Below are 16,097 nucleotides of genomic sequence, written 5' to 3' on the forward strand. Positions count from 1 at the left end.
ACAGCTTTTTCTTTTTTTTTTTTTTATCAGATATTGCTTTATTATTGTTTTTCGTCTTTTTAACATCATTATGTCATGTTTGTAGACAAAAAGATATATTCAATGTCAAAGAAATACAATAGATGTAGTACACAACTTATGTAGACATAGTCAAGTGATACACACCACAGCTTTTACATTCATTCATTGCCCAATGTACTGTACGTTAACTCATTGACCAATACTGAGGATCTTATGTAATAAGACTAGAAGTAGCTCTACATAAAACGTGGGTTATTACAGTTGGTAGGTTAATTACCAGGCAAAGAGCTGTCATTATCTGAAAATAACATAAAAGAAGACTCGACAAAATGAACCATTGCCAAAAATGTGTTCAGTTTTAGTATCCATCATAAAACATGATGGCCTTCGCTACAGGGAAGCAACTGGACTACTACCTCCTAGGATAGTCACGGTGTACTTGGTAGCTGACCCTCTAGGATCAGGGATACAAAAAATGCACCAAAAAATGCAAGACTATCACAGGTATAGCCTGAACAGTCACTAAGACTCGAATGCAGGTTTTATGATATCCAGTGTTTAAGTGCATATTGCAAGTATCTAGAAGTTTTTTAAGTTGACTGTAGACCATATTCATAGGACCTCAGTTTCCACACCCTGAAGGCATCTGGAGGCACTTTTGGCTGCACATTCCTTGTTCATGGGAAGAAAACTGTGCCTGAAATAGAATCTTGCAATGACATGGGTCCTGACAAACACCTAGAGGGCATTTTATATTGAGAAGTATATCATTTATATATGCAGAAATCTGTGATTTTTATATTTCTAAATTTAATGTGTTACTTCTTTCCTTCAGTTTTAATTATTCTATCAACATCTGCTTATTGAGCTGTTAGTTAAATATTGCATCATCCATGGTCATGTACTGTGAGAGACCTCAAGGCAGAAAGCAAAATTTGATGCATTTAAACCCATTAACTTTCCCAAACTGCTTCAGTTTTCCTAAACTGAGATTTGTGTAATTAATAGATTCTAATACTAGTAACAATATAAGGTATCATTGATTGGTATATACATTGGGCAAAAAAAAAATATCAAAATTTAGATGGGGCTCCCCTTCCAGTAACAGTATTATATACTGAATTGGTAAATTAGTCTGACCATACATGTTAGATAATTGCCAGCGGATTCTCACCATATTCATTCAGTGTTTTAGCTCTAAAGTGTATTGCGGCAGTCTGATTGTCTCCAATGGCTACTGTTGGAAAGCAAAAGATCAGGCATGTTGCATATAAACATGCCTCATCATTTGTTCCTGTGGTGGTAAGAGCCCTAGATGTCTAGTAGCAACCACTTATTCCTTTCTCCCTAAAGCAATACACAGGACACACTATGTATTCTATGTACAGTTGTGGCCAAAAGTTTTGAGAATGACACAAATATTAGTTTTCACAAAGTTTGCTGCTAAACTGCTTTTAGATCTTTGTTTCAGTTGTTTCTGTGATGTAGTGAAATATAATTACACGCACTTCATACGTTTCAAAGGCTTTTATCGACAATTACATGACATTTATGCAAAGAGTCAGTATTTGCAGTGTTGGCCCTTCTTTTTCAGGACCTCTGCAATTCGACTGGGCATGCTCTCAATCAACTTCTGGGCCAATTCCTTCTTGGAGTTTGTCAGAATTAGTGTGTTTTTGTTTGTCCACCCGCCTCTTGAGGATTGACCACAAGTTCTCAATGGGATTAAGATCTAGGGAGTTTCCAGGCCATGGACCCAAAATGTCCTTATGGCACGGTGCTCCATCGTGCTGGAAAATGCATTGTTCTTCACCAAACTGTTGTTGGATTGTTTGAAGAAGTTGCTGTTGGAGGGTGTTTTGGTACCATTCTTTATTCATGGCTGTGTTTTTGGGCAAAATTGTGAGTGAGCCCACTCCCTTGGATGAGAAGCAACCCCACACATGAATGGTCTCAGGATGCTTTACTGTTGGCATGACACAGGACTGATGGTAGCGCTCACCTTTTCTTCTCCGGACAATCCTTTTTACTGATGCCCCAAACAATCGGAAAGAGGCTTCATCAGAGAATATGACTTTGCCCCAGTCCTCAGCAGTCCATTCACCATATTTTCTGCAGAAGATCAATCTGTCCCTGATGTTTTTTTTCGAGAGAAGTGGCTTCTTTGATGCCCTTCTTGACACCAGGCCATCTTCCAAAAGTCTTCGCCTCACTGTGCGTGCAGATGCGCTCACACCTGCCTGCTGCCATTCCTGAGCAAGCTCTGCACTGGTGGCACTCCGATCCCGCAGCTGAAACCTTTTTAGGAGGCGATCCTGGCGCTTGCTGGACTTTCTTGGACGCCCTGAAGCCTTCTTAACAAGAATTGAACCTCTTTCCTTGAAGTTCTTGATGATCCTATAAATTTTTGATTGAGGTGCAATCTTAGTAGCCACAATATCCTTGCCTGTGAAGCCATTTTTATGCAACGCAATGATGACTGCACGTGTTTCTTTGCAGGTCACCATGGTTAACAATTGAAGAACAATGATTTCAAGCATCACCCTCCTTTTAACAGGTCAAGTCTGCCATTTTAACCCAATCAGCCTGACATAATGATCTCCAGCCTTGTGCTCGTCAACATTCTCACCTGAGTTAACAAGACGATTACTGAAATGATCTCAGCAGGTCCTTTAATGACAGCAATGAAATGCAGTGTATAGTTTTTTTGGGGATTAATTTAATTTTCATGGCAAAGAAGGACTATGCAATTCATCTGATCACTCTTCATAACATTCTGGAGTATATGCAAATTGCTATTATGAAAACTTAAGCAGCAACTTTTCCAATTTCCAATATTTATGTAATTCTCAAAACTTTTGGCCACGACTGTAAAGCTAGGGACAGTTAGGAAAAAGGCAGACATGAAGTAAACAGATGAGAGAGCAATGTCAGTGAAAGAAGGTAAATGTGAAATAGATAAAAGTCAGAAGAACGCAATAGAAGTTGGCTAAAAAATTATATACAGTGAAAAAATTAACTTGTGGTTTCATTTTTAATATTTTGATTATTTATGTTTTAGATTATTTTTAAATTACTGCCATTTGTTAGGCTGCTCATTAAAGTGTACTTTTTGTTCTTATTGTAGATTTAGAACTTCATATTCTGTCAAAAGTAAGTAAAATACTATGTAAGAAAAAGTCTATTTGGGTTTCTTTATATTTCTTTGTGAATTTTGAGAATTTCTTTTACTTTTTTTTTCCTGCTAGCAATTATAAATATAGATAAGTGGATCGAAGCTGACGAAGTGGAATTCGATCCGAATTTCAGGAAAAATTAGATTCGCACCGAAGCCGAATTTACTCACGCTTCGTGGTAACGAATCCCATTTTTTCCTAAAATGGCTGCTGCACATGTTAGGACATGAAGAAAGAACTCTGGGGAAGAGGGATCACCCACAATGCCATGCATGCAGCCAATCAGCAGCCAGCCAGCCCCTGTGATGTCACAGCCTTATAAATAGCCTCAGCCATCTTGGATTCTGCCATTTTCCAGTGTAGTTAGTGCAGGGAGAGATGTGACAGGCGTTAAGGACAGTGCTAGGAAAGACTTTATTGTGCTGAAAAAACAATTTAGAAGTTCAGGGAAAGAGTATTGATAGTGTAAGGAAAGGATCGGGAGGCATCATCTACACTATAAAAGGAGAACAGGGTCCAATAGGGGAGTGTACAGCCTTGGTAATAGGAGCGATGGTCTCCTCATGCTGCTGCCACCTCACCACTCTGTCACTGGGCCACTCTGTGGTCTCCTCATGCTGCTGCCACCTCAACACTCTGTCACTGGGCCACTCTATGGTCTCCTCATGCTGCTGCCACCTCACTACTCTGTGGTCTCCTCATGAAGCTGCCACCTCGTTACTATGTCACTGGGCCACTCTGTGGTCTCCTCATGCTGCTGCCACCTCACCACTATGTCACTGGGCTACTCTATGGTCTCCTCATGCTGCTGCCAGATCACCACTATGTCACTGGGCCACTCCTCATGCTGCTGCCACCTCACTACTCTGTGGTCTCATGCTGCTGCCACCTCACCACTATTTCACTGGGCCATTCTGTGGTCTCCTCATGCTGCTGCCACCTCCTTACTATTTCACTGGGCCATTCTGTGGTCTCCTCATGCGGCTGCCAGATCACCACTATGTCACTGGGCCACTCTTTGGTCTCCTCATGTTGCTGCCACCTCACTACTCTGTGGTCTCCTCATGCTGCTACCACCTCTCCACTTTGTCACTGGGCCACTCTGTGGTCTCCTCATGATGCTGCCACCTCAACACTCTGTAATTGGGCCACTTTGTGGTCTCCTTTTACTGCTGCCACCTCACCACTATGTCACTGGGCCACTCTGTGGTCTCATCATGCTGCTGCCAGCTCACCACTCTGTGGTCTCCTCATATTTCTGCCACCTCCCCACTCTGTCACTGGGTCACTCTGTGGTCTCCTCATGCTGCTGTTACCTCACCACTCTGTCACTGGGCCACTCTGTGGACGTCTCATGCTATTCCCACCCTCCCCACTCCATGACTGGGCTACTATTTTGCCTTTTTGGCTGAATGACATCACCATTTAGTTGACTCTCCTTCTGATCTGTCAGAAGGAAGGAACAATGAGACTCACAATGGATCTTGTCTATGTAGCAGCTGTAAGGTCTGTATGACATGGTCCCTATTTTGCATCAGAATTGGCTTATGATTTGGTAGCCAAAAGCAGGAGTTGGTACAAAACACAGAAGACATGCAAATATCCCATTCACGTGTCATCTCTGTTTTGGATCCACTCTTGCTTTTTTTTTTGGCTTTAGCAATACTGATGGATTACTGACCAAATGCTGACCGAGTGAAGGTAGATGCTCAACAGACAGAATCTGTTTTTTTGGGGGTTATTGTTCTGACGGAAAAGAGGAAGGTCAAAATAATCAGTGATGTCAACACAAACTTACTGCTGACACTAGGGCTGCAGTAAACGATTATTTCAGTAATTGAGTATTCTATCAATTATATTTACGATTAATCGAGTAAAATTAATTAATAGACAGTTTTCCTTTATAAAAACTCATCAGACCCCCTGCTATCAGTCCCCAACACCCTTCATTCCCCCCTGTGTGATCAACCCAAATGCATCATTTCCCCCAGTGCCATCAGCTCCGTTCCCCCAGTGTCTTCTGCTCTCCCCTAACCCAGTGCCTTCAGCTCCACTCCCCCAGTGCCATCAGCCCCTCCATGTCATCCATTGCCATGTACCCCACTCCCCCAGTGCCATAAGATCAGCACCTCCATGTCCCCCACTCCCCCAGTGCCATCAGATCAGCCCCTCCATGTCCCCCACTCCCCCAGTGCCACCAGATCAGCCCCTCCATGTCCCCCACTGCCCCAGTGCCACCAGATCAGCCCCTCCATGTCCCTTACTCCCCCAGTGCCATCAGACCAGCCCCTCCATGTCCCCCACTGCCCCAGTGCCATCAGATCAGCCTCTCCATGCCCCTCAGTGCCATCAGATCAGCCTCTCCATGCCCCTCAGTGCCATCAGATCAGCCCCTCCATGTCCCCCAGTGCCATCAGATCAGCCCCTCCATGTCCCCCAGTGCCATCAGATCAGCCCCTCCATGTCCCCTAGTGCCATCAGATCAGCCCCTCCATGTCCCCCAGTGGAATCAGATCGGCCCATCCATGTCCCCACTCCCCTAGTGCCATCAGATCAGCCCCTTCATGTCCCCCAGTGCCACCAGACAGCCCCTCCCTGTCCCCCACTCCCCCAGTTTTACCAGATCAGCCCCTCAATGTCCACCACTCCCCCAGTGCCATCATATCAACCCCTCCATGTCCCCCACTCCCCAGTGCCATCATATTAGCCCCTCCATGGCCCCCAGTGCCATCAGATCAGCCCCTCCATGGCCCCCCAATGCCATCAGATCAGCCCCTCCATGTCCCCCAGTGGCATTAGATCAGCCCATCCATGTCCTCACTCCCCTAGTGCCATCAGATCAGCCCCTCCATGTCCCCCACTCCCCCAGTGCCATCAGATCAGCCCCTCCATGCCATCCATTGCTGGCTGTCCCCTTTCAGTGCCATGTCCCCAGTGCCAGTGAAATAAATTACTTACCTTTCCCGTAGGGGCGCCACTCCACAGCTCCTTCCTCTTCTTCTCCGCGCGCTGCACTGGATCCTGACGTCACACAGTGTCGGGTTTTAGTGCGCGCTTACATGCACTATGACCTGACGATGTATCAGGATCCAGTGCAGCGTGGTACGGGCCGGCGGGTGACCTCGGAGCGGTAAGTAATAGCAAGCGCTTCACTTCTGCTCCGTGGTCAGATGATACAAACGAATCCTCGATGCAAAACATTTTCATCAATGATTTTCTTTTGTTGATTTACTCGATTCAATCGAGTAATTGTTTCAGCCTTAGCTAACACCCTTTTCACTATGTCAGGGGGGCTCTACTTGCATAAGCGTTTAATAGAACAGGTTCTGTAGAAATCTATGTGGAATCAGCTGACGACGGTGTAAAAGGAGTACGCTCTTTCACACTATAGTAGGATCACAACAGACTCCCTATGCATGTTTCTGCGAGGCACAGTGTTCTACACCACTATACAGGCTTTCTGCAGCCAGGCAATAGCAGTTTTTTTTATGCGATTCAACATCAAATCGAATCTTTTGGGAAAATTTGAGAAATTCACTTAACTTCTAGTTATTAATGATATCTACAGACAATTTGGGGGAAATGTATCTCCCCCCTCTGTGCCAAAAAATTTGCACCAAAAAGTTGCAAAGGTTGGTGCACTGAACAGGAACATTTTCTGACTCTATGGGGGTTTTACATACCTCTTTGCTCCTTTTTAATTTAGTTGGTGGTTGGGGCTGGCATAGGGGGTCGGTCAAATAAATTACAATCTAATCCAGGAAACTGCCATAGATTATAGTAAAAATCTACACCAGCTCCCTTGTTTGTGTAGATCTCCTTTTAGGAACCTGGACCTAGACAAATGTGCAGAAATTAAGAGGCATGCTCCTCTTAATAATTGTGGCACATCTGATGCCAGCAGGGGACAGATTAAGACTGTCGTGTAATACTCGAGTTATGATAAATGTCTCCCTTTATTTCTGTGGGGTAAATTTAACATTCCCCTTGCGCCAGAATCAGGGCCGTCTTTAATATTGATTGGACCCCGGGCAAAAATTTACTTGGGCCCCCTGGATCCCGCCTTCCCACACCTTAGCATGCAATCACGCTCTCCACCACAACACACAAAAAATCCACACATCTGGTAGAGTACAGTGAATGACTGTAAATACTTCCAGTTCTGAAGACTCCAGCGGCTCAGGATCAGTGCTCTGGGCAGCTGGGCTCAGGCTGGAAGTGGGCACCACTCTGCAGGAAAGAGACCAGGGCTCGGCTCACCCTAGTGTTACAGTGCACCCCAGCACCCCACAGTATGCAGTATAGCACCCTATAGTATACAGCACCACACAGTATGCAGTATAGCACCCTATAGTATACAGCAACCCACAGTATGCAGTATAGCACCCTATAGTATACAGCACCCCACAGTATGCAGTATAGCACCCTATAGTATACAGCAACCCACAGTATGCAGTATAGCACCCTATAGTATACAGCACCCCACAGTATGCAGTATAGCACCCTATAGTATACAGCACCACACAGTATGCAGTTTAGCACCCCACACTATACAGTACCCCACAGTATATAGTAGAGCAGTATAGCAGCCCACAGTATACAGCACCTCACGGTATACAACACCTCACTGTATACAGCACCCCAAACTATACACGATACAGCCCCCCACACTATACAGTACAGCAGTATAGCACTCCCCCCCACTATACAGGCCCCCCCACAGTATACAGATACAGCCCACCACACAGTATACAGGCCCCCACACAGTATACAGGCCACCACACAATATACAGCCCATTACACAATATATAGCCCACCACACAATATACAGCCCATTACACAATATATAGCCCACCACACAATATACAGCCCACCACACAATATACAGCCCACCACACAATATATAGCCCACCACACATTATACAGCCCACCACACATTATACAGCCCACCACACAGTATACAGCACCCCACTATACAGTAGTTTACAGTATATTAACATAACAGCCCCTGTCACCTTTTTCTGATGTAATCTTTACACAAAAAAGCTCCACAGTTAACTTCTGTAGGACCTGTGATTACCTCATAGCCATGTGACCAGTAATTGCTAGGTTACTGGTCACATGGTAATGATGTCATTAAGGTCCTAAAGCAAAACTCATTAAGGTCCTAGAATTAAGATCATTAGCACAGTACGATCATGATGCCTGTGTAGCCGACAGCCTGACACCCGGGGCAGTAGCTAGCAGGGCTCAAGAGGCAGCTGCCTTGGGCCCCCCAGGAGCAACTGGGCCCAGGGCAGCTGCCCCTTTTGCCCCTTGGTAAAGACGGCCCTGGCCAGAATTTGGACAGAAAAAAGCAGCAAATTTTGACACATTCCATCTATGCACAATATTTGCTACTTTTCTTTATTTTATGCACTGCTCTTGCTACTTTCAAAAATGAGTGGAAAAATATTTAATATAAACCACCTCTATTTTTAAGAGGGATATTTTTGTGTTCAACAAGAAACAAGGCTCTGTATAATAGTATATGGTGCAATACTGTACCTTATTGTTTACATTCAGAATCAACACAATTATATTACAGCTACGTACAACGTTGTACATATATGAAATACAGCAACATCTTAACAAAGGGAATGTCTAGCGCCGAGCATAAAGGTGAAATAAAAACATAGGGGCTATATTAGGCATACAGTATTTCAGATGCTGAATGTGGCGCAACGGTTAGTTGCACCGCAATCTGCGACTTTCCCCCGCTCAATCCAGGTCTTAAAAAAGTGGCTGTGGCATGGCTGGGAAGGGGAGGGGCCGGCAGATTTAGGTGAAGAAAATGGCCTGAATGTAGGCCAGGTAGGAAGATGTCTTACAGACATCTGGATGCGCCGAAGATATGTAGAGGCCTCTTCAAAACTGCAGCAGATCCACTGCCAGAGTAGGGCTTTATTAAGATTGGTGTCTAAAATGCCGGTCTTAATAAATGGCCCCCCTTAGTTGATTAAATTTACATAAAAAAACAGTGGAGCATTCCTACATTGAAAATAGGCATGGAAACTCGTTGACATGGTTCACGTAGAGACTCTTAAGACAATATATGCAGAATCTGTTCCGGTGCTGAATTTCCCTAGGTGGTGAGCAGATACCCTTTGCTTGCTACATGGAATACAGCACATATAGCATATATAGTAATGTCTTTGATTTCATAAAGAAACTTGGAATGGCCTCTGCCAGATTCTGTATGAAAGACATGTGTTGCATGATATATCAAGCAATGTATCAGAGATGCAATCTTTCCTAGAAGTATTGTTTTTTAGAAGTACAGAGGGAGAATGTATCACACCCTGCACTCCAGAATTCTGACAAAGGTTGTAAAATAAGGGCTTTGTGACATTTTAAGGACACTTGTTCAAAAAATATAACTTTTTACATTTTTACACTACTCCAATTTTGAAAAGTGGTTGGTAAAGTAGGTGTGGTTAGCTATGCTAATGTGTTTTACTCCAGATTTATAATTGAGACATTTTAAAACATCGCTAAAAATTCACAAAATTGCTCGAATATAAAGGTGGCATAGGGAAACTCTAGTAAGATTTTTAGAAAATTGTGTTAGATTTAAAGCATACCTGCGTTTAAAAAAAATAAAGTTTGCGTAAAGCTGAGCTTCTTTGTACAATAATAACTGCAAAGGAATAGGTCTTCTTAGGGCATCCCTAATGTCTTTTTCAGCCTAATTATTCCCCTCTTCAGCTGCACAGCTAGATGTATTTCTCTCAGAAGCAGGGGGCCTCTCCATTTTCTGGAATGTGCCAGCACTGTACTGCTGTTACAGCCTTCCCCTTACTTCCCATTATGTTTGATTTCAGCTGCTGAGCTCATATAATAGAAAGAGGGTTAAATTACACTTACAGAACGGCAGCTGTGTAGAAGCTGTATAGAAGAAAATTATTTTATCAGGCTCAGGATTTCAACTAGCTCTTACATGCCCCCACTTCATCTCTGCTGTCTTCTGTGTCTCTGTTACTAGAGATGGATATTACCTAACTACAGGCAGTGGACTGCAATTAGGTGGAAGTGATACCCCTAGTGGCCATAACTTTTAGAGCTTTTTTTTTCAAGTGGATTCAAGCGTTTTTTTTTTTTTTTAAATAACACCATTCTCTATTAAATGAAATTAAATTGTGTGAAAATACAGTGACTCTTAAAAATATGCACCACAATTTGCAAACAATGTGTGACATTTGATAAATTTGGTACAAATTACACCAACGCAGACAACTGCAAAACTGAATTCAAATATTCTCCTCATGATAAATTCCCCCCTAATAGTGGTGCTATATGGATGCATTGTATGGTGGTACACATAGGACTAGAGCTTCTGCTATGTGCATGACATCTTAGTATCATGTAAAAAAAAATCTCTCACTGTAGCGATAGAGCAGGCCAACAGGAAACATCAATTTTTTCTTCTTTTGTTCATATAATTTGTTTTTCGGTTTGTCTTTTTATATATGTATTGAATATAAACTTGTTCATTGCTACAAAAGCAAAAAAGTATAGCTACTAAAGAAATGTTCAGGAACAAAGGGTAGGTTTGTAAGATATTTAATATTTCTTTCATCTATGTTTACTAAACGAAAATACTGAGGTGACACCATTACACCATTATGCTAACACTAGCTGCGTCCCAATAATTGTGTTCTGTGGTCAATGCTATTGAGGTAATGGAATGATAGAGATGATAAAATTGATATGTAAAAGCTCATTTGAATGCTCTCTCCATCCTGGAAATATTAGATATTCCTTTATGCATTATTACTGAAAATCAATAAGTGAATTATAAGTGCATTACAAATGATTTTCATCCATTTAATTGCAGATATGTCATCTTCTTTAAAAGCCTCTCAAGACTTGAACAATCATTACTCAGGTGAGTCAAAGGAGAAACATTATTTAGCTACAATGAAGGATCTTGTCAAATCCCCTTTTAGCCCAAAATTATATATAGTATGCATGACAGTCCTGACTTACCAACACTGTTGGCAAACTATAAATAAACAATTAATGAAAAAATGGAGGGCACTCAAATGTCTGGATACACATAGATTATTTAGGATAAAATCTATAATTATAAAATTATACACCACAGCGGTGTGGAAGTATAGTTCCAATTGAGCAGCGTAAGTGGTCTCAAATGGGTGGAGTCAAAGTTATTTGAACCACAGTTGATTGAGCCACAATTGTCCTATGTAAATCACACGTTTTTATATGTTAAAAGTTGATACTAGTACAGGTGATCAGTCTGTCTAGTATAATTAAATAATGTAGTGTGTGATATCCACCTTAGAGTGGGCCTGTGTGCGCCCCGCTAAATATGGTCTAGGTATCCAGGTATCAAAGGATAGATTGTAATGTAACCGCAACCTGAAACAAATATATCAGGTGATGTTACAGTTCTTTGTTGTGTCCGGGTATCAAGGGTAAATGTAATGTAACCGCAACCTGAAGCAATAATATGAGGTGATGTTCCAGTTCCTTTTTATGTTCGAGTAGGTGGAAGCAGTATAATATATGTTCAAGCTGGAACAGTCTTACCCCATCGGAGATTCATCCCGGTTGATGGTGTGTACTGGCGGTGATCTGATCCTGGGGAGCGTTGGTGCGCACGTCAACTTGTTCAGCTGTTCTTGTCTGTAGTAGAGTCTCCTTCTTCCGGTATCTCTGGTAGCGTCCTGATCGGATCACCGCCAGTACACACCATCAACCGGGATAAATCTCCAATGGGGTAAGACTGTTCCAGCTTGAACATATATTATACTGCTTCCACCTACTCTAACATAAAAAGGAAGTAGTATAGCGTGCCTGCGTCACCCACACCACGTGCAGAAGAAGCCTGTACTGCCGACACATTGTGCTTACTGCCCACAGAGGGCGCAGGTCGGATTGCTGCCACTTTAGAGCCATTAGTGAGAGGAGCGCCAGTGAGAAGTGTGCAATTAAAGTTGTTTATAGGAGCCTTTGTCAACAGCCATTTATTTCGCTGTCAGCAGCCATTTCTGTTCATGTTAGCCATCAGTGAGTGCCTGTAGTCTCAGCCACCAGATTTAGCCAGTAGTCTCAGTCATAGCCACCGGTCAGTGCCAGCGGTCTCATATACAAGCCACAGCCACCAGCCGCAGTCTCAGCCGCAGTCAGCAGTCTCAGCCTCAGCCATAGCCACTGGTCAGTGCCAGCGGTCTCAGCTACCAGCCACAGCCAGCAGTCATAGCCACCAGCCACAGCTACTAGCCGCAGTCAGCAGTCTCAGCCTCAGCCATAGCCACCGGTCAGTGCCAGCAGTCTCAACTACAAGCCACAGCCAGCAGTCACAGCTACTAGCCGCAGTCAGTAGTCTCGGCCACAGCCAGCCGCAGTCAGCAGTCTCAGCCTCAGTCAGTGCCGGCGGTCTCAGCTACAAGCCACAGCCAGCAGTCAAAGCTACCAGCTGCAGTCAGCAGCCACAGCCACCAGCTGCTGTCAGAAGTCTCAGCCTCAGCCATAGCCACTGGTCATTGCCAGCGGTCTCCACTAAAAGCCACAGCCAGCAGTCACAGCCAGCAGTCACAGCTACCAGTCACAGTCAGCATTCTCAGCCACAGCCAGCCGCAGTCAGCAGTTTCAGCCTCAGCCATAGCCATCGGTCAGTGCCACTGGTCTCAGCTACAAGCCATAGCCAGCAGCCACAGCCAGCAGTCACAGCTACCAGCCACAGTCAGTACCAACAGTCTGCACCACAGCCGACAGTCTTGGCCACAGCTACCAGTCTCAGTCACCAGTCAGTGCCTGCAGTCTCAGCCACCAGACATAGCCAGTAGTCTCAGCCATAGCCACTGGTCAGTGCCAGTGGTCTCTGCTACAAGCCACAGCCAGCAGTCACAGCCACCATCAGCAGTCTCAGCCACAGCCAGCAGTCAGTAACAACAGTCTGTGGAACAGCTAACCGTCTCTGCCACAGCTACCATTCTCAGCCACCAGTCAGTGCCTGCATTCTCAGCCACCAGACCCAACTAGCAGTCTCAGCCATAGCCACCCGTCAGTGCCAGCGGTCTCCGCTTCAAGCCACAGCCAGCATTCACAGCCACTAGCTGCTGTTAGCAGTCTCAGCTACAGCCAGCAGTCAGTACCAACAGTCTGCGCAACAGCAAACAGTCTCAGCCACCAGTCAGTGCCTGCAGTCTCAGCCACCAGAAATAGTCAGTAGTCTCAGCCATAGCCACCAGTCAGTGCCAGCGGTCTCAGCTACAAGTCACAGCCACCAGCCACAGCCAGCAGTCTTGCACACAGCTACCAGTCTCAGCCACCAGTCAGTGCCTGCAGTATTAGCCAGAAGACATAGCCAGTAGTCTCAGCCATAGCCACCAGTCAGTGCCAGTGGTCTCGGCTACAAGCTACAGCCAGCAATCACAGCCACCAGCTGCAGTCTCAGCCACAGCTAGCAGTCAGTACCAACAGCCTGCGCCACAGCCAACTGTCTTGGCCACAGCTACCAGTCTTAGCCACCAGTCAGTGCCTGCAGTCTCAGCCACCGGACATAGCCAGTAGTCTCAGCCATAGCCACCGGTCAGTGCCAGTGGTCTCAGCTACAAGCTACTGCCAGCAGTCACAGCCACCAGCTGCAGTCAGCCGTCTCAGCCACAGCCAGCAGTCAGTACCAGCAGTCTGCGGAACAGCCAACAGTCTCAGCCACAGCTACCAGTCTCAGTCACCAGTCAGTGCCTAAATTCTCAGCCACCAGACACAGCCAGTAGTCTCAGCCATAGCCACCAGTCAGTGCCAGCTGTCTCAGCTACAAGTCAAAGCTAGCAGTCACAGCTACCAGCTGCAGTCAGCAGCAAGTGCCACCAGTCTTAACAACCAGTCAGTGCCAGCAGTTCTTTGGCCAAAGAATATATTTATTTTTTTATCTTTGAGACATCAGCCACCTGCCACAGTCAGCAGTCTCCACCAAAGACAACACTCAGTGTTCGCAGTGTCAGCTACAAGCCACCAGCCGCAGTCAGCAGCCACAGTCAGCAGACACTACCACCAGTCTTAACAACCAGTCAGTTTCCCTCAGTTTCATCCACAGCCACCAATCTCAGCCATAAGTCTCAGCTACAGCTAGCAATAGTGAAAACAGTCTCTGCCGCAGCCAGCACTCTCAGCCACAGCCAGCAGTCAGTATCAACAGTCTGCACCACAACTAACAGTCTCGGCCACAGTTACCAGTCACAGCCACCAGTCAGGGCTTGCAGTCTAAACCACCAAACACAGCCAGCAGTCTCAGCAATAGCTACCGGTTAGTGCCAGCGGTCTCAGCCTCCTGACGCAGTCAGCAGTCTCCGCCACAGACAGCACTTAGTGTCAGTAGTCTCAGCTACAAGCCATAGCCAGCAGTCACAGCTACCAGCCAGAGTCAGCAGCCACAGCCACCAGCCGCAGTCAGCAGTCTTAGGCTACTTTCACACTAGCGTTCGTCGGTCCGCTCGTGAGCTCCGTTTGAAGGAGCTCACGAGCGGACCCGAACGCAGCCGTCCAGCCCTGATGCAGTCTGAATGGAGCGGATCCGCTCAGACTGCATCAGTCTGGCGGCGTTCAGCCTCCGCTCCGCTCGCCTCCGCACGGACAGGCGGACAGCTGAACGCTGCTTGCAGCGTTCGGGTGTCCGCCTGGCCGTGCGGAGGCGTGCGGATCCGTGCGGATCCGTCCAGACTTACAATGTAAGTCAATGGGGACGGATCCATTTGAAGATGCCACAATATGGCTCAATCTTCAGGCGGATCCGTCCCCCATTGACTTTACATTGAAAGTCTGGACGGATCCGTACTAGGCTATTTTCACACTTAGCTGTTCTATGCTAAAATAATGCAGACGGATCCGTTCTGAACGGAGCCTCCGGCTGCATTATTATGATCGGATCCGTTCAGAACGGATCCGATCGAACGCTAGTGTGAAAGTAGCCTTAAGAACCAGTCAGTGCCAGCAGTGTCAGTCACAGCCACCAGTCTCAGCCGTTAGTCAGTGTCAGCAGTCTTAGCCACAGCCTCCAGTCAGTGCCAGCAGTTTCAGCTACCAGTCAGTGACAGCAATCTCAGCTAATAACAACATGCCACCCAAAAAAAAGGATACGTCAAGTAGGACAAACGACACAGACAATCAAATCCGACATAAGCAACTTCCCCTACAGAAAAGGTCAGCTCAGCAAGGAAAGATCAGAAAAAGAAACACTGAACAACAAAGAAAAAAACGAGCAAATAGATAAATTGAAGAAAAAGAAAATCAGTGTTAGAGAAATGCTGAAAGACAAAGGCTCAGAAGAGCAAATAGATCTATAGAAGAAGTGGAAAATCAGCATTAAAAAAATCGTCCAAGATCAAGACAAAGACAAGCAAATAGATCTATTGAAGAAGTGGAAAATGAGCGTCAGAAAAATGGCTAAAGACACAAAGTTAGGAGAGCAAGTCTTACTGCAGATGAACGAAAAACACTACGTCAGCAACAAGCTAAAAAAAAAAAAGAAAGGCAGGGTAACAGATCTTCAAACGGACACAATACATCTATCAATAGCCACACAGGAGAAGAGAAATTATATAAGACAAAAACAAAAAAGTAAGAGACATGCAGAAAGAGAAAAGGCTAGGAGAGCAAGTCTTACACCAGAAGAACGACAATTACGATGTTTGCGGCATGCACAATTACAGAGACTGGCCCGAATTAAACGAGTTGAAAATAACGAATCTAAGGCTACAATAGAGAGAATGGCACTTATAAATGATATCGTTAATATTAATGAGGGTAATTTTATACCCCACACATGTGGAGCTTTAAATCAGATATGCAATTTTTGTCGAGCAAAACATTTTAAAGGAGAAAGACCATCTGATC

General features: G+C 45.1%; 1 protein-coding gene across 2 annotated transcripts in view; it reads left to right on the plus strand.

Moving 5' to 3' along the window:
- TRPM6 (transient receptor potential cation channel subfamily M member 6) overlaps positions 1-16,097 on the plus strand; it is a 220,812-nt gene that overhangs the window by 155,682 nt on the left and 49,033 nt on the right. For both annotated transcript variants that reach the window (XM_044287801.1, XM_044287808.1), the window contains 2 exons: positions 3,149-3,174; positions 11,074-11,124. In XM_044287801.1, coding sequence (XP_044143736.1) covers positions 3,149-3,174; positions 11,074-11,124 — 77 coding nt within the window. The remainder of the gene's footprint in view (positions 1-3,148; positions 3,175-11,073; positions 11,125-16,097) is intronic.

Source organism: Bufo gargarizans, chromosome 1 (assembly GCF_014858855.1).
Source record: "Bufo gargarizans isolate SCDJY-AF-19 chromosome 1, ASM1485885v1, whole genome shotgun sequence".
Taxonomy (NCBI): Eukaryota; Metazoa; Chordata; class Amphibia; order Anura; family Bufonidae; genus Bufo; species Bufo gargarizans.